Here is a 26,500-nt window from a genome sequence, read left to right as displayed (position 1 = left end):
TTGTGTGAGCTCTTTAATTTGGGACTATACGTTAGTTGAGGTCTCAAACGTTGTTTCTGAGCTGATAACATAATATTCCATGTCAGAATCAGTCCTTCAGGCTTTTGTAGTACATGCTGTAACTTGTTTTCCTGGCTTTTAAGGATTCTAAACAGTGACTTCCAACTCACTCTTTTCTACACAATCAACTATTGTGACAATTCTTTTTAGTTTTGTCATAGGTTTGAAATGTTTTTGTGTTTTTACGTGCATTTTTTCACTGCAGATTTCTTTTCACTTTTTTCGCACAAAATACAGGGGCAGACCCATCTCCCTGCCCCCACCCCATATTGTCTTAACCAAACACATCCCCTGTATTTTGTGGCCAAAAAGTCTGTAAGAAAAGCAAAGGTGAAAAATACACTTTATCTAGGATTAAGAGTAAGCGTTTCTCTGTCTATCATAGATTTGTGCCCAGTAACTTAATACCTCCTTTAGTCGTTTCCTACACTTGGAACGAATGTTGGATCCCTTGTTCCTGAAAAGGTTAAACTACTCTTTCAAAGATTCTTAGTCTTTCATTGAATTTTGTTTTAGACTTTGTACTCCTGATTGGTGTTGCACTGGGTATTTGCCATGCATCTGCCAACATGCATACATTCATTTCTCTCCAAGGTTTATCAAACGTGGCTTCGGCACTTGTGGTTCAGTTCCTGGCATGCGTTAAATGTTCATGTCTCTACTCTGTATATGTGTCTTGCACTAATGCATCAATTCCTGCTCTTACAATCTTTGTTACTCATGATCCCTGTGGTATGTGTCACCAGGGTATTCTGTTTCATTCCTTAGTAACAAAAACTGCTTTCAACTTTGTTCTGAAAAAGTAGTACAAAATCATCCAGTATCTCATGGCTCTTGTCTTTGTATATTCTCTCTTGCCTCCTACTCCTCAATCTGCACTTCTTGTTTCCATTGCGTCCTTGACGAATTCACCACTCGCATTTGGAGTTTTCTCTCACCTCTGTCTGTCGGGCAGGCTTTTGGTGTCCAGTCACACACCCTCAATGGGCTTTTCTGATTTTCTGCCCCTCTTGTGCATTTCTTCATTAGGCTATTCATAGACTTCACATCTGCTCACCAATTGGCTCTCTAAAGTGCAATATTCTCTTGATAGTGTTTTCCTCTCTGTCTCCACAATCTGCTCCTTTAGCTTTGCGAACAAGGGCGCATGGCCACTTGACCAGTGGACCACCTCCAGACACTCACTCTCGTTCTCATTGCTTTTTGAAGTCCTGCAGATGCCCTGGATTTTGTCATGTGTGGACCAATGTAGACTGAAGGCCCTCTGGTTTTGGTCCCTATAGCTTCCTAGGAAGGGGTGATTTGCCACAGACAAAGCAGGTAGTACTCCTCTACTGTCCTAACCCCCTCCAGACTACTGAGGAATATAACTCGGGCCTCCTTTCAGTAACTCAACGGCGATCAGTCTGAATAAGCTTCAGATGAGTTTCTCCAGAGCCCTCAGTGTGGGGGCACCTGCACATATGAAAATGGCCCAATCCGAGACCAAGGAGAACAACACATTTTTCAGCAAGAGTGAAAAAGAATGGCCATTACCTGCAGTGCCCATTAAAGACGAAAACCAAGGCGCTGACGGAAGCTTCTACAAGGATTGAAATAAAGATTTTATGAGCATGAGCTAATAGTAGCTCCTGGGTACTAGGCATCGGCCAGTAAATGGGCACTGTCTTTGCGGAAGGAAGACATATGCCTAGTGTGCACCCCATTTTTAACTTTCACACGACATTCAAACTACGCATTTTGTCCAGTCTGATTTTGGCTCATTCTGGTTTAAATGTCTTCGAAATGTGCCCTAATGCCCATTTATACACCTTCCCAAACACGCAGTTATCGCCTATCTCTGTTTCATTGCACCAGTTAGCCAGGGGAGTCCAAAGTAGCCCCTGATGGATGTTAATGTCAACCGAACAGACCTCCTCGAATAATTCTTAGAAATTTCAATCCATTTCATGTGCAATGTACACATGAGAAGCTATATAGAGCAATGCCAAACATAAAATAAATGGTGCAACTTTCCGGGTCAACCTGGAGAATTCACAATAGACGTGCTTCACATTTGTTCTCGTCATAGAGAACCGAAGATGCCAGCTTCCCAGCTGATCTTGCCCCATAGCATTTTTCAAAGTCTTTCAACCCAGACATTCTGGAGTTTCTAAACACCCCCATAAGAGTACAATTTTGCACATGTTAAAAGCCGATAGAATGACCCCTTTAAGGAAACCAACAGACCCAAGAGAATTGCCTACTTAATATTTCAAAGTAATTTGAAAGCAAAGGTTATGTGCCAGCTGCAAAACCATATATAAGTAGACACATCCTTGAAACTGGCAGAAAGGCTTTGTTAGGTTATTTTGGTTGCTTGTATAGTGCTAACATCACACTGGAGCGTCTTCAAAGAGGGGAAGGTAAGCCTAAAGAGAGGGAACGACACTGCACAATCGGGTATTATGTCGTTCCTCTTTTCTGTATATCCCTTACAACTGCTCAGAATCATCTTGAAAGCATGAAGGCAAAGGGTAACGCTATCAATAAGTCACCAAAGAAACACAAGGTCCGGAGAAGAAATCTTGGATTGAAAGAAAATATTCTTCTAAGTGCCTCCTGGCTGACAAAATTGCCCATTGACCGCGAAAGCAGAACATAAATAATTTTGCTGCACTACGGAATTCATGAAAAAAGTGATTTTTCACTTCCCCCTGCTATAGAAATCAACCTTTAGTCCAACCACAAGAGCATAGAAAGCATGAAAAAAGTGTGAAACACCTGGGGGGATTTGTTTTTTGAACTTTTTGTCAACTGAAAAACAATTTACCGTCCTGAAGAGGGCCACAACTAAAACAGCAGAACACCAGGGATGGTGTTGATGTAATCTGTGTGCCGAAACATATGTAGACATCCCACAGACACTACAACTAACGTGTCTTTTCTCCGCAGTATTAGAATCTTACGCTGTATACGTAGAGTGTTCGTCTCCCCGAAAAATTTGTAAAAGAACCAAAATTGCTTGAAATAGGTTGCCAAGGTGATCTGTTACAAATGTCATTATACTAACCCTAGACACCGTTAGCAGTAAATGTGTTTTTGCTGGACCTTTTAATGTTTGAGTTTTTTCAATTTGCTTTAAGTTTATGAGGTGTCTTGCGGAAAGCACCCATCACGTATATTTCTGTGTCATTTATATTTCTTTGATTAAAAAATGTGTTTTTACTCTGCCTACTCTTTGGAAAATTATGTTTGTTTGATGTGATTCTTAGATAGATAAAACAGATAACCTATCACGATATTCTCTCCTTTTGTCCCTGACCCAAGTGTAAGGTGGACTAAAAGAGGGGTAATTGAGCTTTGTTTTGCATGTTTTTTGACACTTCACAATTTAGTCCCTACTTCAGCTCAATCCCCCTTAAACAAAAAATTGGGACTCAACCCTTTCTTACGCCTGAATGAATGTCTGCCATTTCAGGTGCTCGAGATACAATGTGACTGCCTATCTCTGCGAATCTGCCCTTTCCTGAAATCAAAACCTTGATTCCATCTGACGGCATTTGAGTGCTGTTGCTGTTTCAAGCTACTCACCAGATTACTGAGCAATGGTGGATTGCAAGGAGTGTCAACCTCCACAATGTATGTTTCGATTTGTTTCCAACAGTTTGATATACTTGACAATTTCTAGGAGACTGCTACTAATAAAACATGCCTTGTGTGGGGGGTGTGTGTGTGTGTGTGTGTGTGTGTGTGTGTGTGTGTGTGTGTGTGTGTGTGTGTGATTGGTGTCCCACCTGGAATGAGGGTCATGCCTTCTGTGGAGTGAATCTGTACAAAGTAGGGGTCGTGCATGTTTGCACCAACCTGGGGTGTGAACACATTTCTACATGTTAGAAGAGTGCTGCATTAAAGCCAGCAAGTGTAGAAAGGGGGGACGCCCTCCGTGTACGGATACAGAGTATGTTGGGGAGGACGCCCCTCGCCTTTTAGGAGTTGCATCTCTCGTATCAAAAAGATGCTGTGTTTGTGTGGCCCTCATGTATTCCCTTTCATGGTTTTGTGTGAGTGTAAAGGAGGCAGATGTGTTATATAGTGCTTGGAGTGAATGCAGGTGCATGATGATGCTGAGAGAATGTTGGTGTGCCTGAGAGCAGCTTTCCGGAAAGCCATCAAAATCAGGCTGTATGACACTGCACCTGTACCCTCTCCTCTGCTTTATTTGCTCTGGATCAAACGTGCTGCTGGTACCCTCTTAACTACCTGTATGTATCTGTGTATATGTAACTATGTAACCTGTACCAAGCATATTTGTTGTTGGGCTGCATTCCTTGTAACCCTGGATTAAGCCGTCCTACGCTCCTGTAATAGCGCCTTGATGCCTGTGTGCTGTAGTGCGCTCTACAAATCCAAAAATTCATAAAATAAAGAATGTTTGGGTGAGTATGCTGTTATGAAGGTTAAAGGAGTTAGCAGTTGTAGAAGCATTGTCTGGGTGATGGGACCCAGTGGTTCACTGTATCCTCTTAATATGTAACATGAATAAAGCTTACCTGTGGAACCTGATAGCGTGTCCAAGGAATCTACCTTTCTACAAAAACATAATGAAATAAAGCTGTTTCGAGGGGATTGGGTCCTCCGACGTATTCCATATCTATGACATGTAATCACCACAGCTGTGCTGCTTCGGAAACTTTTTTCTGCGTCCTGCGTCGATGACGTCGATGCGCTGTCGTCGAGGGCCTCCTCCGACGTCCGACGTCATCCGATGTGATAAGTAGGATGCACGACGCCCGTAGCCTCAGTTCCGTTTTTTCCGCGAACGTGTTGCTTCGTGATTCTCGGTTCACGCCTCGACTCTTTGGAGTTCTGTTCTTCTCGGTTCTTCGAACCTGTTCGTTTTGTGCAAATCCTTCGTGTGAAGATGTCTTCTACTTCGTCTTCGACCCCGCGTCCGGGTTTCAAGAAGTGCAGGGAGTGTGGGTCCAAGATGTCGGTGACGGACTCGCACGACGCCTGCCTCTGGTGCCTCGGGGAGGCCCACGACACGGATGACTGTATCGACTGCCAGTCGCTCACGTCCAAAGCCTTACGCGAACGTAAGAAGAAGTTGTCGGTAGGTCGGGTGTCCAAGCCCGGGAAGTCGAAGTCTGCGGGGCTTTCGACGGATGATTCGAGGGGTGACTCTCCGCGTCATCGTCGGAAGTCTCGTGGGTCTCCTTCTAGGAGTCGGTCTCGCCACTCCTGAGCCTCTTCGAGGCGTTCTCGGAAGCGCCGACACCGGTCGTCTTCCAGGTCCTCCTCGGAGGACTCTGCCCGGCACGTCGCTTACCCCACCAGCCGTGCGACGCCGGAGGAATGGGCTTCCTTCGGGAAGAAAATGCTGGCGATTCTTGAGTCGCAGGGTACTAAGCCGTCCGCGCCCCCGAGTGGGGTCGGTCGTGTGAGGTCGAGAGACACCGCTCGCATGAGTGGTCGGCACGAGTCACGGGAGAGGTCCCGTTCGGACAAGGAGACTCGTTCTCGCCGTACCCGTTCCAGGTCCCGGTCCTCGACGCGTTCGAGACCGTGTGCACCTGTGAAGTCTTCGAGGAAGACATTGACAGGCTTTCTCGAGGCTCCGGATTCGAGGAAGTCGTCGAGGCCGTCGACGCTCGGGTCGTCGAGGGACACGCTCGGGGCTCCGGCCTCGAGGGCTGTGTCGACGCCGCCGATGCTGGAGGCGCTGCGTCTGACGTCGACGCCGATTTCCTCGGCGCCGATCCTCTCGGCGCCGATGCCGGTTCTCTCGGCGCCGATTCGCTCGACGCCATCAACGCCTTTCGTGTCGGAGGTACCCCGTGGCACGGGAGAACCCCCTAGGAAGGCTCTGGTTAAGAGCAAGCACTCTCGGGTGCCTTCTTTTCGCCACCTGGACTATATTTCAGAGGCGGATGAGGATTCTGATGGCCTGGTTCCTAGTCAGGTTCCAGATGAAATTGTCTCGGGCCATAGTCAGTTTGACGATTTGAGACAGTCACTGCATGATGCCAGTGGACTGGACACCTCTCCGGAGGTGGAGTTTTGTAGGCCTGAGCCTGGCTCTCATGCCGATTCCTCGTACCGGCGCCTTATGGCTAGGGTTTCTGAGTACTTGGGATGGTCTGCTCCCCCAGGGGAGTTTGTGCAGGATGATCTGACGGACATCCTTGATGTTGGTCCCCCAACTGACCCGGTACTGCCGTTCCATATGGCTTTACAGAGAAGGGTGGCGGCGGCTTGGACTGCTCCAGAGAGTCTTTCGGCGGTGGGCAGATCCTTGTCGCGAAAATACCGTCCAGCCAGTAGCGACCCCTGCTACTTGACCAGGCACCCCACTCCGGAGAGTTTGGTGGTGCAGGCGGCCACGGCCCCGGCAAAGCAGGCGTTGTACCCTACCATCCCTCCTGATAGGGACGACAAACGTTTTGATGGCTGGGCAAAGAAAGTGTTTTCTTCTGGTGGTGTGGCGCTTCAGGCGGCCAACTCCATTTGTGCCTTGTCTCGTTTCACACACACTCTGTGGAACTGTGTTGCGTTGGCGGCTGAACATATTCCCGAAGGGGACGAACGGGATGGTTTCCTTGCTATGGTCCAGGATGGTAAGGATGCCATGTGTGAGTCCGTTCAGTCGGGTTTGGATTTAGCTGAATGCGTCAGTAGGTCCATGGCGGCGAGCACCGTGATTCGCAGGTTTGCGTGGTTGCGGAAGTCGGGGTTTTCTCCCGATGTGCAGTCCCGGCTCCTCAACATGCCCTTTGACGGTGAACACCTTTTTGGCAGCAAGGCTGACGAGAGCCTTGAGAGGTTGCAGACCTCAAAAGCTGCAGCGAAGTCGTTGGGCGCTGCAGTTCACCAACCTTCGCCTTTTCGTCCTAGGGGACAGCAGTGGAGGGCTGGTTCCTTTCGCTATTACTCATCCTTCAGTAAAGCGAGAGGAGCTGGCAGTCAAAGAGGCCATCGCAGGGGTACCAGAGGTGGACAACAGGGTACCCGTGGTGCCAAGGCCGCTCGGGCAGTTGCCTCTTTGCCCTCAGGTAACGCCGCAGCCGCTCCCGCTCAGTCGTGAGGCCATGTCCCATGGTTCGCCGGTTGGGGGAAGGCTGGCGCAGCATCTTGTAGAGTGGCAAGCCATTACTTCAGATGTGTGGGTTCTGGAGATCATAACCCGCGGCTACTGTCTTCCCTTTCGGCACAGGCCTCGCGACAATCCACCGGGGAACCTCTCTTTGCAGAGTCCGGATCCGCTCCTTGCGCAGGAAATTCAAGCCCTGCTGGAGAAAGGCGCCATAGAACTGGTGCCTTTAGCGGAGAGGAACAAGGGATGGTATTCCCCTTATTTTTTGATTTCGAAGAAAGACGGGGGGATTGAGACCCATCATGGACTTGCGCGGTTTGAACAAACTCCTCAGGAAGGACAAGTTCAAGATGGTTACTCTCTCTCAAGTCCTCCAGGCCCTTCAGCTTCAGGACTGGTTGGTGTCACTCGACCTCAAGGATGCTTACTTCCATGTGCCGATCCTGTCATCCCAAGCACAATAAGTACCTGAGGTTCGCGGTTGGCGACTCGCACTTTCAGTTTCGGGTCCTGCCGTTCGGATTGACCTCCGCCCCGAGGGTTTTCACCAAGCTCATGGTGGTGGTGGCAGCGCATCTCAGGCAAGGGAGGGATTCACGTCTACCCCTACCTGGACGATTGGTTGATCAGGGGGAGCTCTCCCGAGCAAGTCCTGTATCATCTGTCCGTCACCTGCCGCTCCCTTCACAGGCTGGGCTTCTCCCTCAATTTAAAGAAGTCCCATTTGACGCCAACACAGCGGCTCCAGTACATCGGAGCGGTGCTCGACACTTCCCTGGGGCAGTGTTTTCCTCCCCAGGTGAGGGCTCTTCACATTCAGCAGATGGTGCACAAGTTTCAGCATGCCCAGACGCTCCCTGCGTTCGAGTTCTTGAGGTTGCTCGGCCTCATGGCATCCTGCATTCTTCTGGTGCCAGAGGCTCGCCTGCGGCTGAGATCTTTGCAGTGGGCACTCAAGACGCAATGGTCGCAGTCCTCCGGCAGGATGTCGGACCCGGTTCAGGTGCCCCCCTCGGTCGCCCGGGATCTTCTGTGGTGGGCCGTCGAAGGCAACTTGATGAAGGGGGCTCCATTTTGGCTTCCCTGGCCGGAGGTGACGATCATGACGGATGCATCCCTCACGGGATGGGGAGCTCATGCCAACGGGCTGACAGTCAGCGGTCGTTGGTCTCCGTCGGAGTCCAGACTCCATATCAATCTTTCGGAGCTGAGGGCCATCAGGCTAGCCCTGAAGGCTTTTCTGCCGACTGTGCGAGGAAAGAGTGTCCTGATCCTGACGGACAATACAGTGGCCATGCACTACCTCAACAAAAAGGGGGGGCAGGGTCACTTCCTCTGTGCAGGGAGGCGATGCAGCTCGAGTTCTGGGCCATCCAGCAGGAAGTTTCGATCTCGGCAGTTCATCTGGCCAGAGACGAGAACGTGACGGCGGACGCTCTGAGCAGGCAGAGCGCAATCTCTCACGAGTGGGAGGTGGCTCAGGAGATTCTCCTGGAGATCTTCGCCCTTTGGGGGACCCCTCAAGTGGATCTCTTCGCCTCCAGTGTCAACCGGAAGTGCGAAAGGTTTTGCTCGCGGGAATTTCCTCCAAAAGGAGCCTTAGGAGACGCGTTCGTGGTGGAGTGGTCATTCCCGCTGCTGTACGCGTTTCCTCCAGTCCCCGTCATCCCGCAAGTGCTGCGGAGGTTACGGAAGTTCGGTTCCCGGATGATCCTCATTGCCCCGGCGTGGGCTCGGAGGACGTGGTACCCGGACCTTCTCGACTTATCCATCTGCCCTCCACGTCGTCTTCCCTACCGAGACGATCTGCTCTCACGGGAGGGGGGTCAGGTTCTCCATCCAGAGGTCAGATCCCTCAACCTTCACGCTTGGCTTCTGAAAGGTTGAGGTATAAGGATTGGGACCTCCCTGAGGACGTGATGGAGGTGTTGCTTTCGGCCCGAAGGCCAGCAACAAAAGTCTCTGTACCGTTGCCGTTGGCGTAAGTTCTGCGACTGGTGCAGAGTTCAGAATGTGGATCCTTTTGCATGTGACATCCCCATGGTTCTGTTCTTTTTACTTTCTTTGGCCCACAGGGGCTTGCAAGTGGGTACCGTTAAAGGTTACCTGGCGGCGCTGTCCATCTTTAAGCGCTCGTCTGAAGAGTGTTCTTACTTTAAAATCCCTTTGATTTCACAGTTTCTGAAAGGGCTCACTAATGTGTTCCTTCCCTCACCTTTCCTGGTGCCCGGTTGGGATTTAAACCTTGTTCTTAAGTTTCTTATGGGTGCTCCGTTTGAGCCTTTACATTCTTGCCCTTTGAGGCTGTTAACTCTGAAAACTGTGTTTTTAGTTGCGGTTACTTCCGCTCGCAGAGTGAGTGAGTTACAGGCACTTTCAGTTAAGCCTCCCTTCACTGTATTTCACAAGAACAGGGTTGTCCTTAGAGTTCGTCCTTCTTTTCTTACGAAGGTAGTGACGGAATTTCATTTGGCCCAGAAGGTTGTTCTTCCGGCATTCTATCCTCCTCCGCATCCTGGTAAGGAAGAGGAGAGGCTCCATAGGCTTGATCCTAGGAGAGCTTTAAGCTTTTATGTTTCACGCATGTCCCGGGTCAGAGTGGGCGATCAACTCTTTATTGGTTACGCTGGAAAGCGTTTGGGGCAAGCTGTGACGAAACAGACTTTGTCTCGCTGGATTATTTTGGCCATCTCGGAGTGCTACCGCTTGGCGGGTAAGGACCCACCGGCTGGCTTGCGGGCCCATTCTACCAGGGGTATGGCTGCGTCTACTGCCCTGCAGAGGGGTGTTCCTATTCGCAACATCTGTGATGCAGCCACCTGGGCTTCAGTGCATACATTTGTACGTCACTATTCCCTCGATTCCATCCGAGCACAGGATCTGGCCTTTGGCAAGGCGGTCCTTTGCTCTGCTATTTGATTGGCTATTCTAAATCTTGATTCTAAATTCTTTCCCTCCTCCTTGCTCTGGTACTGCTTTGGGAGTCTGTCATAGATATGGAATACGTCGGAGGACCCAATCCCCTCGAAGAAGTTACTTTCTTACCTGGTAACGTTCTTTCGATGGGATGGTCCGACGACGTATTCCATATCGCTCCCGCCCTGCCTTCCCCGCTGCAGAATTTCTTTTGCGATTGCAGCTTACGTTCCGCAAGGCTTTGTGCCTGACTGGCAGTTGACTAGTGTCACACGTTCTGGGGGAAAAAACTACAACTGAGGCTACGGGCGTTGTGCGTCCTACTTATCACATCGGATGACGTCGGACGTCGGAGGAGGCCCTCGACGACGGCGCATCGACGTCATCGACGCAGGACGCAGACGCCGAAAAAAGTTTCCGAAGCAGCACAGCTGTGGTGATTACATGTCATAGATATGGAATACGTCGTCGGACCATCCCATCGAAAGAACGTTACCAGGTAAGAAAGTAACTTGTTCTTTTCAAGTTATTAAGATTGTGGTAAATGCATGTGTTCCTTTTTTATATAAAGGGCAAATAAACCACCCAAATAAATCTTGGTACAGATTGTACTTGGTACTCATGGACATCACCAACCCAGTAGCTCTCGGCAGTAGCCCTCGCCTATTGGCCATTAACTACAAGTAGCTCTTGCTAACGTAAAGGTTGGAGACTTTAGAGTGTACATGAATGCTGTATGCCCATATTGAGGTAGGGTTCACAGGTCCGGAGGGCCAAGAGTGAGCATCTGAACCCCAAAGAGCCTGTAGTGGGGCCTGTGTTCATGGGGGTCCAATCTGTTTTTATTAATGGGCTAATCGGTAACTCTCAAGGGAGGTTCCCTGCTGTGTGCAATGAATAAAGCCTGATCACCACCACCACCACCACTGTCTTTGAGATCTGCTAACAACTGCTCAGAGGTGTCTGCAGGTTTATTGCGCCTGTTCCCACATTAACAGTTGCTCTGCTTCTCTGAGAATCACCTACACATATGCCACCCTGTTCCAACGTCACACCCCGTACTGCAGTGGAGTGCAACATAGAGTGGATTAGCACCACTTAAGGAGTAGCTTGCTTTTCATGCAGCACTGTACTGGGCCGATACGGTGTAGTGTCTGGAAGCGTTGCATAAACTGCATGTCCGCTACGTACAAATACTGAGAATGGGAATGGGTAATAGTCCGGTCAGGTGAGCGATTGTGCGTCTGTGTGTATATGGGCATTGTGTGGTGTAAGCCTCAGATGAGCAGTGAAAAAAGAAGTATGAGTCGACAAGACTAAAATAACCTTACCCCCAAAACATGGAGAGGCAGATGGGTGATGAAAGATGGGCAGGGACGCCGCTCTTAAATCTGCACTAAGGCTGAATGTTGAGATCTGCTGCTAGAGATTGCTGCGCCGCCACTGCAGTAAGGCCTTGTGGAGGAAAACGCAACCTGTAGCAAGCCATTACTCTAGAATACCCCCACCCGCTCTAGAAAACTCGGGATGGAAGCAGCCCATTTTGTCAGATTGATATGCACACATTTTAGGATTATGACACATACTTGCAGCCAAAAAGGGTGAGGAACTTCGCAGTAATACTGTCGAAGGAGATGAGGAAAAGGGGAGCAATTTTATTTGACGCACTAAAATAAACTTCACAACTTAGAAGTTGAGGATGGGGTTGGGGATGAAGGCCAACCTTGCGAGGTTAATGCACACAAATACTGTCACACTGAACTTCAGGGGAGTGCCGTGTTCATAAGCATTTTAGACGTGCTGCAAAGTGACAATGAACTTGACAGCAGTATGGGCCAAAGAAAAGGAGCAAAACAAGCGTTTCAATTCAACATAATGGATTAACCCCCCTCCCCACCCAATAACTGTGTGGTTTAAACACATGGAAAATGGGCAGGCGGGCTTGTTGGGTTGATTTGCGCAAAAGTGGGTTGTACCACTGACCTGCTAGGGAGAAGTTGCTATGTTTATAAACCTATTTAGGTATACTGCAAAAGGGTGCGCTGTTAAGCCAGAATTTCTGTTTTGGGGATTCCAGGGCCACTTTTAACATTTAGCTTTATCCGATAGACTTTTCTGGTTCATTAATATATTGTTAGTGGCCAGGGTGACTTCTAGTGAAGTCCCCCTGGCCTTAATTCCCATTATTCCTTATATAATGTGTATGCTTTGGGTTGCTCATAAGGTACCCAGTCCCAGGGGCACCCCTCAGCCACCCCATGTCTGCCCTACTGTGATAGTTTCACTGTAATTTGGGTTTAGGCAAAAGTAATTGGGTTGTTTAAATCCTGCTCCCTGCCATTTTGTTTCTGAGGGCTTCCCTTTGTCTAGGTGACCACGAAGTGTCCTCAAAATGGCTATTCTGGGCATGTGGGCTCTTTGTTTGCCCCCCTTGGCTGCCTTTAATGCTGGTCCTAACTGGTTTAGTCTAGTAGAGGTCCCTCGATTAGCCCTCTCACTTCCTGTGTGGGTGGGTTTGGCAGAGTGCGCATGTGGTTGGTCGCCTGACCCTCTGACTCAAACCCTTACTGTGATTCAGGGGCCTTGATTGAGGTATTTAGGTTCTGCTCTGCCCCTAACTCGATCTCTTGCTGCTTTGTCCTTGTAACTTGGAGGTGGCAGGTCAGCTGATGTGCTGGAGGAATATTTACACAGATTCCTGGTGTTTCGGCCTTTTTTAAAGCTCTCTCTTAGCAATACTTTCTAAGTGCAGTGGCTGGGCCATTCCCCGATTTTGTTTTTTTGGCTGCCGGAAGTCCAGTTTGGATTTTCTGAAGACTCCAAGTGACTCCTCACATCTGCTGGACCGAGCCCTCCACTTTGGGACTGTTGCTGGGCCATTTTACTGTTGCTTACTGCCAGGTTCTTCTGCTTGGCTGTGGGTGTCCCGACTGTAGCTGCAAGGCTGTGTTTGTGCTGGATCATCAGTCTGCACTTTCTGAAGGCGTTACAAGCCATTGTCTTCGGACCATTTGCTGCCACACTCCTGCCTCTTGTTGTACGTACTAGTGCTGGGAGCCGTTTCTTCAGGTTCCAAGTTCTCCCGGCAAACTCCCTTGCTGGATCTTTCACTCCTGGCTTCAAGGTAGAGACCCTGAGTGGAGCTTCCGTTTGTTTTCTGCGTTGATGTGGCTTTCATTGGCTGAGTGTTCAAGTCATAGCGGGGCGAATCCTACAAACTGCTCCTTTTGAAGAAGAGTGGCCTACTTACTGGGTTGTCTCGGGTCCCTGATGTCCTTTCCGATGAACCAGCTTGATCTGGAGGTTATTCTGGGACTTACCGTCCACCTAAGTTCTCCAAGTACTTATTGAGTATGTATGGATGTTGTGGAGTGGTTAAATGATTTTGAGTTTGCTTGTGAAATGCAGTGTGTCTGAAGACAGTATTGTTGAATGTATTCTTTCTCATCTGCCCCAGAGTGCTGGTAGTGCAGAAGAGAGAGCGACGTATGAGTGTGTGAAAGGTGCCGTTGTACTGAGGTTGGGGTAAGACTCCCATTCAGTATCTGAGGGGGTTTAGGGAGCAACAGGGGGATGTTCAGTGGGTGTCATGGGTGAATGACTCCCTGAAAAACCTGAATGAATGGGTGAATGGCTACAAAGTGTGTTCATTTGATGGCATGATTAGTTTGGTTACGTTCGAGCACATAATGAATGCTTGCTCCCCCGAGTTATGCCAGCACCTGGCTGACTCCATGATAATTGATCCCAGGGAATCTCCAAGATGGCTGTCTTGTGGGTCTCCCACAGAGTCAACCACAATGATAAGGGGAGTGGTAAGTGTGATGAATCTGATGGTGTCATCGCAGATTTCCCAGTAGTGACCTCTTCCCATGTGGCCAGGGGACGGCAGCTGCTACCTGATCCTGGCAGTGGCTATATGATGCAGGATCACAGGGAAGGGGACAACTGCTGGGAGGTGTTGGTGACCCCATCGGATGAGACGTGGTATTCCTCCTGTTTCCTTGAGGAAGACTCTATAATACCAGAGACCCTAATCGCTTATGTCACCTAACAGTTCCACCCTATATTAAAAGTCAGAAAACCATTCCTCTATAGTACTCTAGTCGAGCCCCCATCTATACATCCAACACTCACAACTCCCTCCTAACATCTTCTGGTTTTGATGTATCTTTATGTGAGACTTCCGAACAACCACGTCCAAGAATTCAGTAATTTCTATGGGTGTCAACTCCCGGAAACCCTCAGGTACTGAGACGACGAAGAAGAGGAGGAAGAAGTTCATGCAGACTAAAAGAAGCCTGAAGTCTAACATGCAGGCTCGTTGTTTTGTTGAATCTAAAGTGAGCGGGACATTTGAAAATGACAGAGGCAGTGCAGAAGAGGGCTGTGCAGGAGAGGACGAGGAACCCCTTGCTGGGGCTCCTGACCACAAGGTGTCCGTACCGGTGTGGTGAGACGGAGAGCAGAGTGCGGAGGAAAGGAAGCCATGGGTAGGCTGGAGACTGTGCAGAAACTCCAGGGAATACAACCGCCAAAGCGAACAGTGCTCTCCGGTCCCAGGAAGCCGGCGGTTACTCACAGAGCCACGTCGGGCGCTGACAGAGCATCTGTACATTCCTGACTGTGGAAGCGTGAGCAAGTTCAGAGATGTAAAGAAGATCCTGTGAGTCTGCCTAGAGATGCAGAGGGACCCTGGGGTGTTGCAACGCGCACACCAGGCAGTTGGGAAGCAAAGCCAAAGATAGGACAATGGGAGGGAGAAAGGAAGACTCTCACCTCGTGAACATTTGCAGATGTCCTGGCAGGTGAGTACACGAGCACCTGAAGTTGTATAAAGAGTTGGACATTGTGGGAAGATACCTGGCAGAGGAGTATACCATGGGGATCTGAAAAACTCATATAAGGATTCCTGGCAAAGGGGAGCGGGAGGGGGGAGTATAACAGGACATTATTAAAAGTAGTCTTGAGTTGTGAGGAACTTTTCTGTATCGATATCTTGCATTTGTACCTTCGCGACCTAATTTGTACAAGTGTTGCTTGTAGTTATCACTTAATTATTTGTTCTTTTATCTCTTTTTTTCCTTATGTAGCTGTTTGTCGCATGAGTGTAGGCTGATACAGAGACATTGAGTTCCTCTACTCCGTTTGTAAACTTGAAAGACACACACACATGTGCCTGCACTACTTTGTGCCAATGATAGTTGAAAGAAAAAGTTCTTATTCCAATCAGTTGTTTTTGTCCATTTTTATTCTTATTCTGTTTGAAAATCAGAAGTTTTAGCACTATTGGATGACACGTGTTTCGGCGTTCATGTTCCACCTTTTTCAAATCCGGGCCTTTTTAAGATTCATTTGTCCTGTAAGGTTTAGCCAAGTCCTGGGTTCAATCCCACCTGAAAATTATGGCGTTCCTGCCTCAAGCGTCGCGGTCGTTTCTCTCTCTCTTATTAAAAGTAGCAAGAAGACAGTTATTGAATTAATTGTTTTAATCCTGTTATGGGATTTATTGTTTGATCAAAAACTTTGTGAATCCAGTACCAAGACACCTTGATATAAAGGAATTCTTGGATTAAGAGACACTTTTTAATACTGAGGAACTGTTGGATAAAAATACACTTTTTGCCATCCTACCTAAGAATCCAGGGGAAGGGAACCACCATCTGGATCCAAGGGTCTTACCTTGGAAACTCCTTTTGTTGGAGTTATCCTTATATGTTTGGTTGTGAACACTTTTTGCTAATATCAAGTCAAAGACATTTGCATGCACCCTTTGTTGTTTTGTTTCTAATATGACAGTCAGCTTGGAATGTTTGGACACAAGGCCGACTTTAAAGTTACTGACTACTTGACACAGACCGATTCTTCGTTTTAGTTTAGGGCTAGAGAGGTTCTTTCCCAACCCATTTCTGTCTAATAAAATGTCTGACTTCGATAATAACATAGCTTTGTGTCCACTTCACATTTCCGACTCCCCACATAAGTCAGGTCATATTTCTCCATTTCCTTGTTATCAGTTGGACACCACAAGATTTTGGAAACGATAGACATCAGGTTTTGTGTGAGTAAGCCAATTGGATGTGCACAGTAGGGGAGTCATACAGTATAAATTGTTTTGTGTACAGTGAAACGTGTCATTTTATATACTAAACCGTTCTTATCCACATGTCGAATACATGAAAAATGTATCCAAGCACCTTTCATCTTTTACAAATGTACTGCAGTGGCAGGATTGCACTGGGCATAATTTCCACGGCACCGACTGATGCCAAACATAGTCAAAGGCTATTGTCATTCTGCATTAAGCAAATTATGTTTGAATAGTGTTAGCTAACTAGGTCTTCAGTAATGTAATGAACCGTAATGGATTTGCACATTGTTCCCAATTGAATGTGTACCTTGGTGGGGTATACATTGTGCATTCAACTATTCCTGATCGACATTTTATTTCAATCTATTTATTGAGACTTTGTTAGGTGCACATTATTTTGCACATTTTGTACATTTTGTACTTGCTAACTGCAGAAACAAACCTTAGATGTTTAGAGAAGCCCCTCAATGCTCACACCAGAAGAAATACACCCCACTAGGGTAAAAGGCTCGGCACACCTCTTGCAAGGAGAGCAAAGTTACTGTCATGATCTTAACAGCCCTCTGGCACCAGAGTTGCACTCCTCCCTTACGCTCGCTCCCAGCCAGGAGTTCCTCCCCTACCCTCCTCTTCACGGCATCCGCAATCTCCACAGGGTTGCCGCGGGATCCCTGCTCCACCTACCTGCGGCAATAGGTCTTTCTTCTGCCTCCCAACGTGTCATTCCCTTTGTGCTTGAAGGTTACCATGGCGCCTTCTCGACACAAGAGCGCGGGGACATCGCGCTACTCCTGTGACAGGATCTAACCAGGGAATGCAGTATAAAAGCTCTGCCTTGAGGCAGGATGTTGCTTCTCAACGTTTCCTATGAGTGGCATGGAACTTCGTTATCCTGTTCATCTTGCTCCTTTTGCTTTTGTAATTTTGACCAATTGGCTGCGTTCTACCGGATTTCTTTTGGATTACTCTTCTGCTTTTGTAATTTTGTGCATTGACTTTATGCTTCACTGGCTTTTTGACCTCTGCTCTGCTCTATTGGATTTTCGCCTGGATCACCCTTCAGTGTTGGCATATTGGAATGTGTCTTGGACCCTTTGGACACTTTGAACTATTGGCTAATTTTTGTTTCCCTGGATTTTGCCATTGGATCTGTTACCCTGCTTGGAACATTGACTCTGGACTTTTTCTGAAACTCCTCTCCTGGAACTGCGTCCATTAAGGAACTGTTGCTCCCACTAGGTACGTCCTTTTGCTTATCTCTCTGTCACTTGATACCCTGTGCCAAGAATGGGGTTAACCTTATCTTTTTGTTCTTGTCTAGTTACTGGAGATCTGCTGCTGCAGTTCCAGTTCCCAACTGTGGCCTCAATAACTGGTTATGGTGTCTGTGTTCTCTCTCTGACTGGTGCTTGTGGACCGAGGTAATAGCCCACCCGGGAGTCCTCCTGCTGAATCCTGACAGTTTTATTCCACACAAATAAAAATGTGCCAGCAAAGAACTCTGCTGCCGCGGAACGTTCTGCCAAAATTAGTAGAAACAACACTTTAAAAAGGTGCACCCCTCATCAGTGACGTAAGTTACATAGGTTACAAATCCGAAAGCCTAGTTGGCACAACCCTATACATGGGCTACCTGCTTCATAAGGGATGCCAGGCCATTGGTCCCAGCCTCTTCTGTCCATCTTCTTCCACGTGGGCTCCTCCTGACAAATCAGTGGGCGCAGAGTAACGAATAATTGCCAATTAGGAATAAAAAACAATGCACTCTACATCTCTAACCTAATGTGCACCTGGTACTGCAGACAAGGGCTAAGAGGATACCTCAAGGTCCTATCACATACAATATCTCGATTCCAGACACGTCAATGCCCGTCCAAAGCTCCCCACCCTCGTTTTAGCTATGTTTTATTCCTCCCGGCATCTCGCAGCACAAATCCCGTGACCTATGGCGAAGGCGACTAGCAAGGGCTTTTTGATCTTTTCTGATCAATTGAGGGTTTAACAGTTTTATGGTCGGTGGTTTGGAACTGACTGGTACCTTGGAATGCTGGAGGTCCTGGGATGGGGGCATTTGGGTGCTATTACTTGGAGCTGGGCCTGGGAAGGTCGGGGGCTTGTACCCTCCTTCTCATGGGATTGTTCTTCACAGAGCGCTCTCAAACTCCTTGTGGCCTTGCAGTGCGCATTCTTTCTGGTTTATGAATGCTGGCAACATGAGACAATGAAAGGTCTATGTATCTCTGCAGCTCTGGCCTTTCTCTCCGGTGCTCGTGATACAACCTATTCTCACATGTAATCACTTATTTCCTAGTGTGTGCCTTTGGCCTGTGGCCCTAACTGCAGCACAATTGTAGGTCTCTGTTTCAATATGGCTGCTGCTATCTAAGATGTTGGTTGATTCCAAGTTTACTTTAAAGCTAAAACATGCACTATGCTTTCCACACTATAGCCCTTGCTAACACTCCCCTCCTGCCCATGTAACCTTTCGAGTCCCTACTACACAATTCCAGGTCTCTGCCACATCTGAAAGCGCTTGGCCGGGCTGGGACAATCGTCCCTCCTTCCCAAGTGATGCATCCAAACCAAATCTCGGACTAACTCAAATGTGCTGTTGTGTTAAGGCCTCTCTGTGTAACCTCCCCTAATTCTGTTCACAGAAGTTGCCTCTAAACAGAAGTGGACCAAATGGTGGCGGGGCCAAGCAGGTACCAGTGTCAGGCCACGAAGAGGGAGACATTGGATCGTTATACTCTTATATAAACTGGGTAAAATATCCCCCCAATTATCATCCACAACAGACTGATCAGGTGTAGGAGCCACATGTGGTGGAGCCCTCTACAGGAATGAATGTATGACACACAGTGAAGGCTGTAGAAACCCAGCGGGATCCCAGTTTCTGCACCACAGTTCATTCATGAGACTGATTGCCGAGAACATGCTCGATCTGAGGATGCCCAAAAGGTCAGACTCTTCGTGGGGGTTTGACCACTGAAACTAAAATAAGGGGTTTTGTTGTTGTCTGTGCTTATAGGATCACAAATCCGTCATTGATATTCATTCAGTTGACAAATCCTATGCTTTCTTTCAGTCCCCTATGCCGATTGATAATGGGGAGAAGGAATGACCACCGTTTTACAAATTAGAAGCTGCATTCTGCCCAGAGCGAGTGACCCTGGGCCAATTATACAGTATTGTTTTGGTGAAATGCTTTTCTTGTTCACCAGTGAAAATTAATTGTGCACTTCTAAATCCATTTGCAGTTAAAACGGCACCTCCTACAAAACTGTCCTTGTAGGTGGAAGCAGACAACATGACTTAAAACTTGGCTCTTTAACAAATACTAATTACACAATAGTTACACGGCTAGAAATCGACTGGCCCCGACCCTGCCCTGACCCTCTGTATCTCACCACTGCCACTCATAGATACACCCACGCACATCTTAACTAACTTAAGACCAACACTGTTATTATATTAAAAGATTCCTATTATGTAAATGTTATATTGTGTAACCTATTAACTGCAAGACTGTAAGCCTATTTTTAACATTAACTATTAAGATAGTAAGTTTGCTTGTAATTCCATGTTGTACCATAGTGAAGCTATTCTACCATGTGAAAGTGAGTGCCCCCGAAAATGCAACACCAAACTCCCCAATGAGGGTCAATGATGGACACACCCCAGGAGGGAATGACACCAAGACCAAATGTGGGTGAAGATAAAAAGTAAGTTTATCCAAAACCAAAATAGAGCAAGCAGAGAACTGTGTAAACTCCGAGAGCGCTCTGCCAAACATCGCAAAACATCTAAATTTTGTTACAAAACCACATCGCCTATGACGTGGGAGCTAGGGATTACATGAATTGATGAGATTGGGCAAAGGGGAACAAGCATTATAGAAGGTGTAGGGTCGAAGCTTCAGGATTGGTGAGGCTCCGTGTAGTGTCATGGTGATGCTTGTAGGTCAGCTGGGCTCATCGGGGTGGAGTACCGGATCAGGAGACGTCTGAATTGATACATCTTGGCTGCACTAACATTTGCCCTAGTGGCCACACATACTAATTCAGTGTTAACTATACTTCATAGTGCCCTGTAAATCACAAGAGAAATAACACATAACTCAAGGTGCTCTTATCTCATAAAAACACTATACAATAAAGGGACTGCTTCATGAGTTCAAGTGCCTTATCAGGGGGCACATGTCAGGGATACCTCTGTCATTCTGCTTTGTTAGATCTAGTGGGGGACATCTTTATAGTATGTTAGTGCAAGAGTAAATATACTGCCACCATGGTCAGTCGGGGTTGGGGTGAACTGGGATACTATCGGGTCAGAGGGCACATGGCTGGTACATCAAAAGGCGGTGGGATGAGGGGCTTGCTGCGCATATTTCTTTAATCGGAGTATGGAGGTACATAGCAAGTTTTATGGTGGCATTGTGTGTCGGGAGGGTTGGGGAAAGGTGGATACTTGGTTCAGGCTCAGCAGAAGGGTGAAGGGGTACATTTGTAAAATGCAGCATCAGTAAAACAAGGGCCTTTAGCTGTCAATCCAGTCTGAGGGGGGAGGATGGTGAGGGCTGAGTACATGGCGCTGCAGAAGACGGGAAACAGGGCACTGTGGCCTTTAGCTGGTCTACTTTGCGGGGTTACATACGAATCATTAGAACACGAGGTAGAGTAAAGTAAATTGGCATATCACACATTACAGTGAGTGTTTTGCAAAGACCAAGATTCGTTCAACAATGTGGGGTCTGGACATATAACCAATAGCTTTGTGTGCAGTAACAATAGGTGAGAATCTTCTTATTTCGTTTTCTGAAATCAGCCCCTTAATACACACCTACATGAGAGCATTTATAACCTTCACAGAGGGGTTAGCAGTATAGGTGAACCAGGGTGGCACACAGGCATAGGATCTATATCTGTTACTTCAAGAGGAGAGCAAGGTTGAGAGGTTAACCGCAATATATGCCATAAATGTGGGGTCTGCCAGGGGACGGGACATGTTTGTGGAGACAAATTGTTTTTCTCAAACCCAAGCCTTTGCCCGGTCAGTCACAGGTCAGTGATGAACGGCGGAAGGGGAAAGATACAGTGTTTGTCATGTAGCCTGTTCGCTCCTAGTCTCCCGTGGGAACAGGCCTGCTGGGAGACATGCAGAGGGGAGGAAGGTGAGGGAGATGACTGGCTTGCTGTGCGCAATCTCGAGGGGAGAGCTGCAGCTCTGCGGGCAACCTTTGTCTGAGGCCTGTGGTACCATGTACAAAATGGAGTCCGATTGTGGTACAAAAAGGAGGCTGGAATCATACATATGGGTCGTCACACAGCCACCCCGCATCCCTGGCCACAGGTGCATGGGTGGCCCGTGGACAAATCATAATCTGCACGTGGGTTGGAATGGTATCTCACCACGTCCACTCATAGATACACCCACGCACATCTTAACTAACTTAAGACCAACACTGTATTATATTAAAAGATTCCTATTATGTAAATATGTTGTGTAACGTATTAACTGCAAGACTGTAAACCTATTTTTAACATTAACTATTAAGATAGTAAGTTTGCTTGTAATTCCATGTTGTACCATAGTGAAGCTATGCTACCATGTAATGAAATATATCTATGTAAGTAACAAGACGGCACCAGTGTAACCCTACTAATATGCAACTATTAAGACCAAGTATACCTGCAATCTTACGCCAGGATACCCACGGATTTGGGCCCACAACAAATGCAATAAATAAATTAAATTGTACTTCCAGGCTTGTATGAGCCCTTTCACTAAGTATGCATCGCTGAGCCACCTCTGTGTAATGTATATACTTTCCCTTATGCTGTTTTTTCCATTGTGGAGACATGCTGTAATTTCAAGTGATCAGAACCAATTATGGTCATTCTTAGCATGTCAGCAATTAAACAATATGTTAAACCTAAGATGTACAACACATGGTTATGCTGTTTCAAAGGACTGATTGACTGAGTGTGTGGTTTAGGAAAGATTCCAGGGTCTAAAACTGTACACTTAACGGGGGTCAAGATTGGAATTCATGGAGCATAAACTGGAAGTATGTGCCAGGATTTTCCCCTGACCAGGACTCCTCATGTGCCAGGAGAAATTGAAGTCCCGCCTCATGAATGGTGTGCCTGAAAGATGGCAGACTGTGGCACGTACCCAATATTACACATTCCTTAAACCCCTTTTTCTGTTGCTTTGATACTATGTCTTGCACTCTATTGCCGTCTGTGTGTGTCATGCTTCTTTACATCTCTTCACTTTTTGTTCTATTGACATTGCTTTTCCTTTTATATCTTTTACCTTTCTTTTCTGACCTTCCTTCTTGCTGTTTCTCTCATTTAGTCTTCACCTAACTTTTCTGGTACTTTATAACTCAGCCACTACATCTGTTACTGCATTAATCTGTCTCTTTGCTGCCACACCATTTTTATCTCTTCTGCCACCTCTTTTTCTGTGATGTGACCTTACTCGCTATCTTTCTCTGTGCTGCTCCTGCAGAATGAGGTGCTAATACATATTATGTCCCTGGTGAGTGACGTGGCACACCCACATTGCCCAATTTCCAGGCTATAGGAGCTGCTATGGCTCAAAAAACCAGTATAGCCCGGAAATTGGCCAATTGGAAGCCACACTATTCCACCGTCTCAGCTGGCAGCATGGCTGTCAGCACAGCGCTTCCTATCATCATGGGAGCACCACACAGATAGCCATTCTGCCAGCGCTCCATGGCTCTCCCTATCATCACGGGAGCTCCGTGCTGGTAGTTTTGCGGCCATGGCTCTCAGAGCGGCATTCCCTCTCTTCAGGGGAGCGGCGCGCTGACCGCCATGTAGTCAGTACTGCTCTCCACCTTGCCCAGCGCCACACCTGATGGACGCAGCCCGGGAAAGAAAAAAGCACCTTCCCACTCTATACCTTTTGTAAGGGTGGAGGTGCCTGCCAGCACTTCTCTCCTACTCGCTATGCTCGGGCCTTTAACTTGGTCTTTAGGGTTCATAACTCCCGTTACCTCAATTTAGCAAGGACTATAAAGCTTAACTATGAAACAAATCTAACTTCCAGAGGAGAAGCAACTGTAACATTTGGCCATTCATGCTTTACAGATCTTAAAGAAGTTTATTGTTGCACCATTTATGCAAATTCCCTGATACAAAGTTAATGTCAGATAAGTATATTTGGGATGTCGGAGGGTGAAAAAAAGAAGGACATTTAAACTAAAATGTCGGACATTTCTGGTAACCCCCCCCCACCCCTACTTACCTTTTTGGCGGCACACTTTGCTGTGTGCCACCGACTCCTCCTTTCTTCTGCGACAGCGAATCCCTTTACTTACGTGCATATTTTATTTTAATGTATATTTTTTTTAAACTTTTTGTCCCCATCTTTCCTTTTCATGTAAGCGGGGGACACCCTGCAACAGTCGCAGTCCCATCATGTCGATCAAAGGGAGCGGGGGAAACCTGCGACCCCCAATCCCTTTGATCGACATTATGGGAATTAATTTTTTTCCCCGTTTATTTCTATGGATACTGTATATTTGTGTAAGATGACACCAGTTGGATTGGGGAGCCATACCTAGATACTCGTAGATGTTGGTGTGAAGCTAACCAGGCTCTTCTGGTTAGCTTCACACCAGTATAATGGCTCACAGCAATTTTGCAACCTACTTAAAACCTTTTTCCCCCCAACTATGTATTTTCACTTTATTTGTGGGTAAAAATCTTCTGAATTGGATCTCTTAGTACCAGGATTTAGACACTTATCCGTTATCAATGTGTCCTGGTTTTAACCAGCTAATTGCTTCTATATTCTTTCATCTCTTAGAAGACACACCTGCAGACTGTGCCAGAAATGGAGACGTTAACACTTCGCCCTGTGACTACGCCACTATTCCTGCTTCTCCGATGTCCCAAGGGGAGCCATTTGCTACCTATTTCGATGAGAAGATCCCCATCCCCGAGGATGAACAGGTGAGTGCTGTTCCTGGACAATCGTGAATGGGTTCCATGTGATAATGTCGCTGTGAAAAGAATCGGCAGGTAGGTGACTTTTTTTCCTGACCCCTACAATTCTTTCACCGAATATTCTAGGAGGGGTACAATTATAGATTATTACCCCCGATCCTAAAATATTTGGGGAATGTGTTTGATTGTGTGGAGGGTGCATTCTTAGGGAAATGTCGCCACCTGGCGGCTAGTTTCACGGCGACATTATCACTGGATACGTGTGAATGGTAGTTGTTTTTCTTTCGGTTGGAGCGATTGCTGATATTAAAGGTCATGGGTGCAGAATGTCAAGCCAAATCTGCCAGCGAGGTGTGAACGGAATACTTGCCAACCCTTGTACAAGGATTTCAGATAGGGTATTACCCAGAATCCAACGAAAGATAGAATCTCCATTTACAAGGAATAGATGCTGCCTTGGTGTATGAAATGGAAAGCAGGGGTATTCTCTGCACATGCACCTGATCCTAATCAAACGCCCTATTCAAGAAGCCTTCAAATCTATTGGTAATTGTATAGTTACATGCACCCTCCCCGATTGGAACCTGGCCTATTTTTTTTATTTTAAAATGTTTTTATTTGTATTTGAACAATTATGCATATATCATGTGAGTCTAAAGGGTGTGAAGGTTGAAAGTGGCTGGGCTCTCTCACTTTCTGATATCGGGGAGATAACAGGAGAATAACTCTCTTCTCCTGGGACGGAAAGGTGTCTTTCTAACTTAAGTGTTCAGTTTCAATAGGTAAGCTTCAAATAGCGTTTGGCTATTTTCTTCACTGGTTCTTTCCTAGAACATGTCTATATCTTATTTAGTAATCTTCTTACTTCCTTAAAGTTTTCTTCTCCGGGGTATTGACCCCCATCTTCTTCTGTGTCTTGTACTGGTGTTGAGGTATGTTTGAGTGACCACTCAGGGGAATGTTGCTAGGTGATTGTGTCTGCGAGTTCCAGGAGTGACAGTTGGAGGCCTGAGCTGGGATGCATGTTGGTGGCCGGTGAGTGGGCTCCTAATCCCTCTGTCTTGTCCCACTGTAAATATACTACAAGAGTAACAGGTTCCTGTATGTATGTATAAATGTCAATAAAGACTACCTGGCAGCTCTCTGGTCTACAGCTGTTTAACCTACTACACCCAAGAGTACCACTTATCAGAACAACTGGTCAATAAACAGTCTCTTTCTTCCTAGGTATTATTGTTTCATCCTCTACTAGACTAAGTCTTTGGTCTCTGGACCTATGTACTTCTCCCTCGGGATTTGGGCCATGTACCTAAGGTTTAACTCCTTCTCTCTTGCCTTCTTCACTACTACTGGGCCAAGTAAGGGGAGTCCCATAGCTATCTTCACTCTCTTTATGACTTCCAGTATTACTGGGACGAGTATGCAGGGTCCCATAGTTAGATTCACTCTTCTTATGACAGCTAGGGTAAAGCCACTCAACACAGCCGCCCTCTCCCCAGGTCTCCTGCACTTTCAGTTCAGGCTTCCGTAACCTGGTTGGGTCCCCCCTTGGTTCTTTGTTTCGTCCCTGCAGGATGGCTTCCTGTCTTCCTTTCAAGGTACCTTCAGGTACTGGACTGTGTGCTTCGGCACAAGTTCATAGAGGGTTTCTCCCTGTCTTCCTTCAGTTAGCGTACAGCAGGGATTCTTCACTTCTCTTGGTTGCTTCCGTTGTCGGTACTGCTCGGGGTACAACCACCTTGATGGTTTCAGTACAGAGAGGTCTCTCCTCTCTTTCTTTTCTTTGGTTTCTGCTTCTTATGGGCGAATCCCTCCAGGGATGCTCGTTCCTGACAGAACCTCTCAGTAAGCACCCTGCCCACGGATGTTCCTCTGGGACCTTTTTTCCACTCTTCCCATTACTCTGGAAGCTGATGTCTGGCTCTGGAAAACCCTGTTCGAAACTCCCACGTCTCTCTCCATGTTTGCCTAACTCCCCCCCCCACTTTTAAGAAGTCAGACTGAGGCGTCCCCAAGTTCCAGGAATAGTCCATTCTTTGTGTTTTGCGTTAGGCTCAGCTTAACTTCATTGGGCTTCCTTGTCTCAGCTTCAGACATTTGTTCATTCTTTCCTAATCCTTGATGTTTCCTTGTTTGAGTACCATATAGACTTTCTTCAGGACAAGTACTGCAATAACACATGTGAGAGGATTCTGATGTTATAGATATTTCTTTTTTGCCTTTTGTGTGAAATTAAAGGAGACTTGAGGTTGAGTTATGCGCTTTTCCAAAAGGTTTTTTATATTTGCGTTCCTAACCGACATGTGTTTTGACCTCTGGTCGTTCTCAAGGCCTTTAATTGATACTGATCCCATAATTTGAGATAAATGCTCT

The 26,500-nt window shown here is 47.1% G+C and overlaps 1 protein-coding gene across 5 annotated transcripts in view; it reads left to right on the top strand.

Moving 5' to 3' along the window:
- Positions 1-26,500, top strand: part of SLC11A2 (solute carrier family 11 member 2) — a 679,758-nt gene that overhangs the window by 176,860 nt on the left and 476,398 nt on the right. For all 5 annotated transcript variants that reach the window (XR_011304995.1, XM_069653368.1, XM_069653369.1 and 2 more), the window contains exon 3: positions 23,988-24,133. Coding sequence is in view for 4 of the 5 variants with exons in the window: in XM_069653368.1 (XP_069509469.1) it covers positions 23,988-24,133 (146 nt within the window). In the remaining variant the exon portion in view is untranslated. The remainder of the gene's footprint in view (positions 1-23,987; positions 24,134-26,500) is intronic.

Source organism: Ambystoma mexicanum, chromosome 3q (assembly GCF_040938575.1).
Source record: "Ambystoma mexicanum isolate Mex_15411 chromosome 3q, UKY_AmexF1_1, whole genome shotgun sequence".
Classification (NCBI taxonomy): domain Eukaryota; kingdom Metazoa; phylum Chordata; class Amphibia; order Caudata; family Ambystomatidae; genus Ambystoma; species Ambystoma mexicanum.
This window is presented reverse-complemented; position numbering and strand designations above follow the sequence as displayed.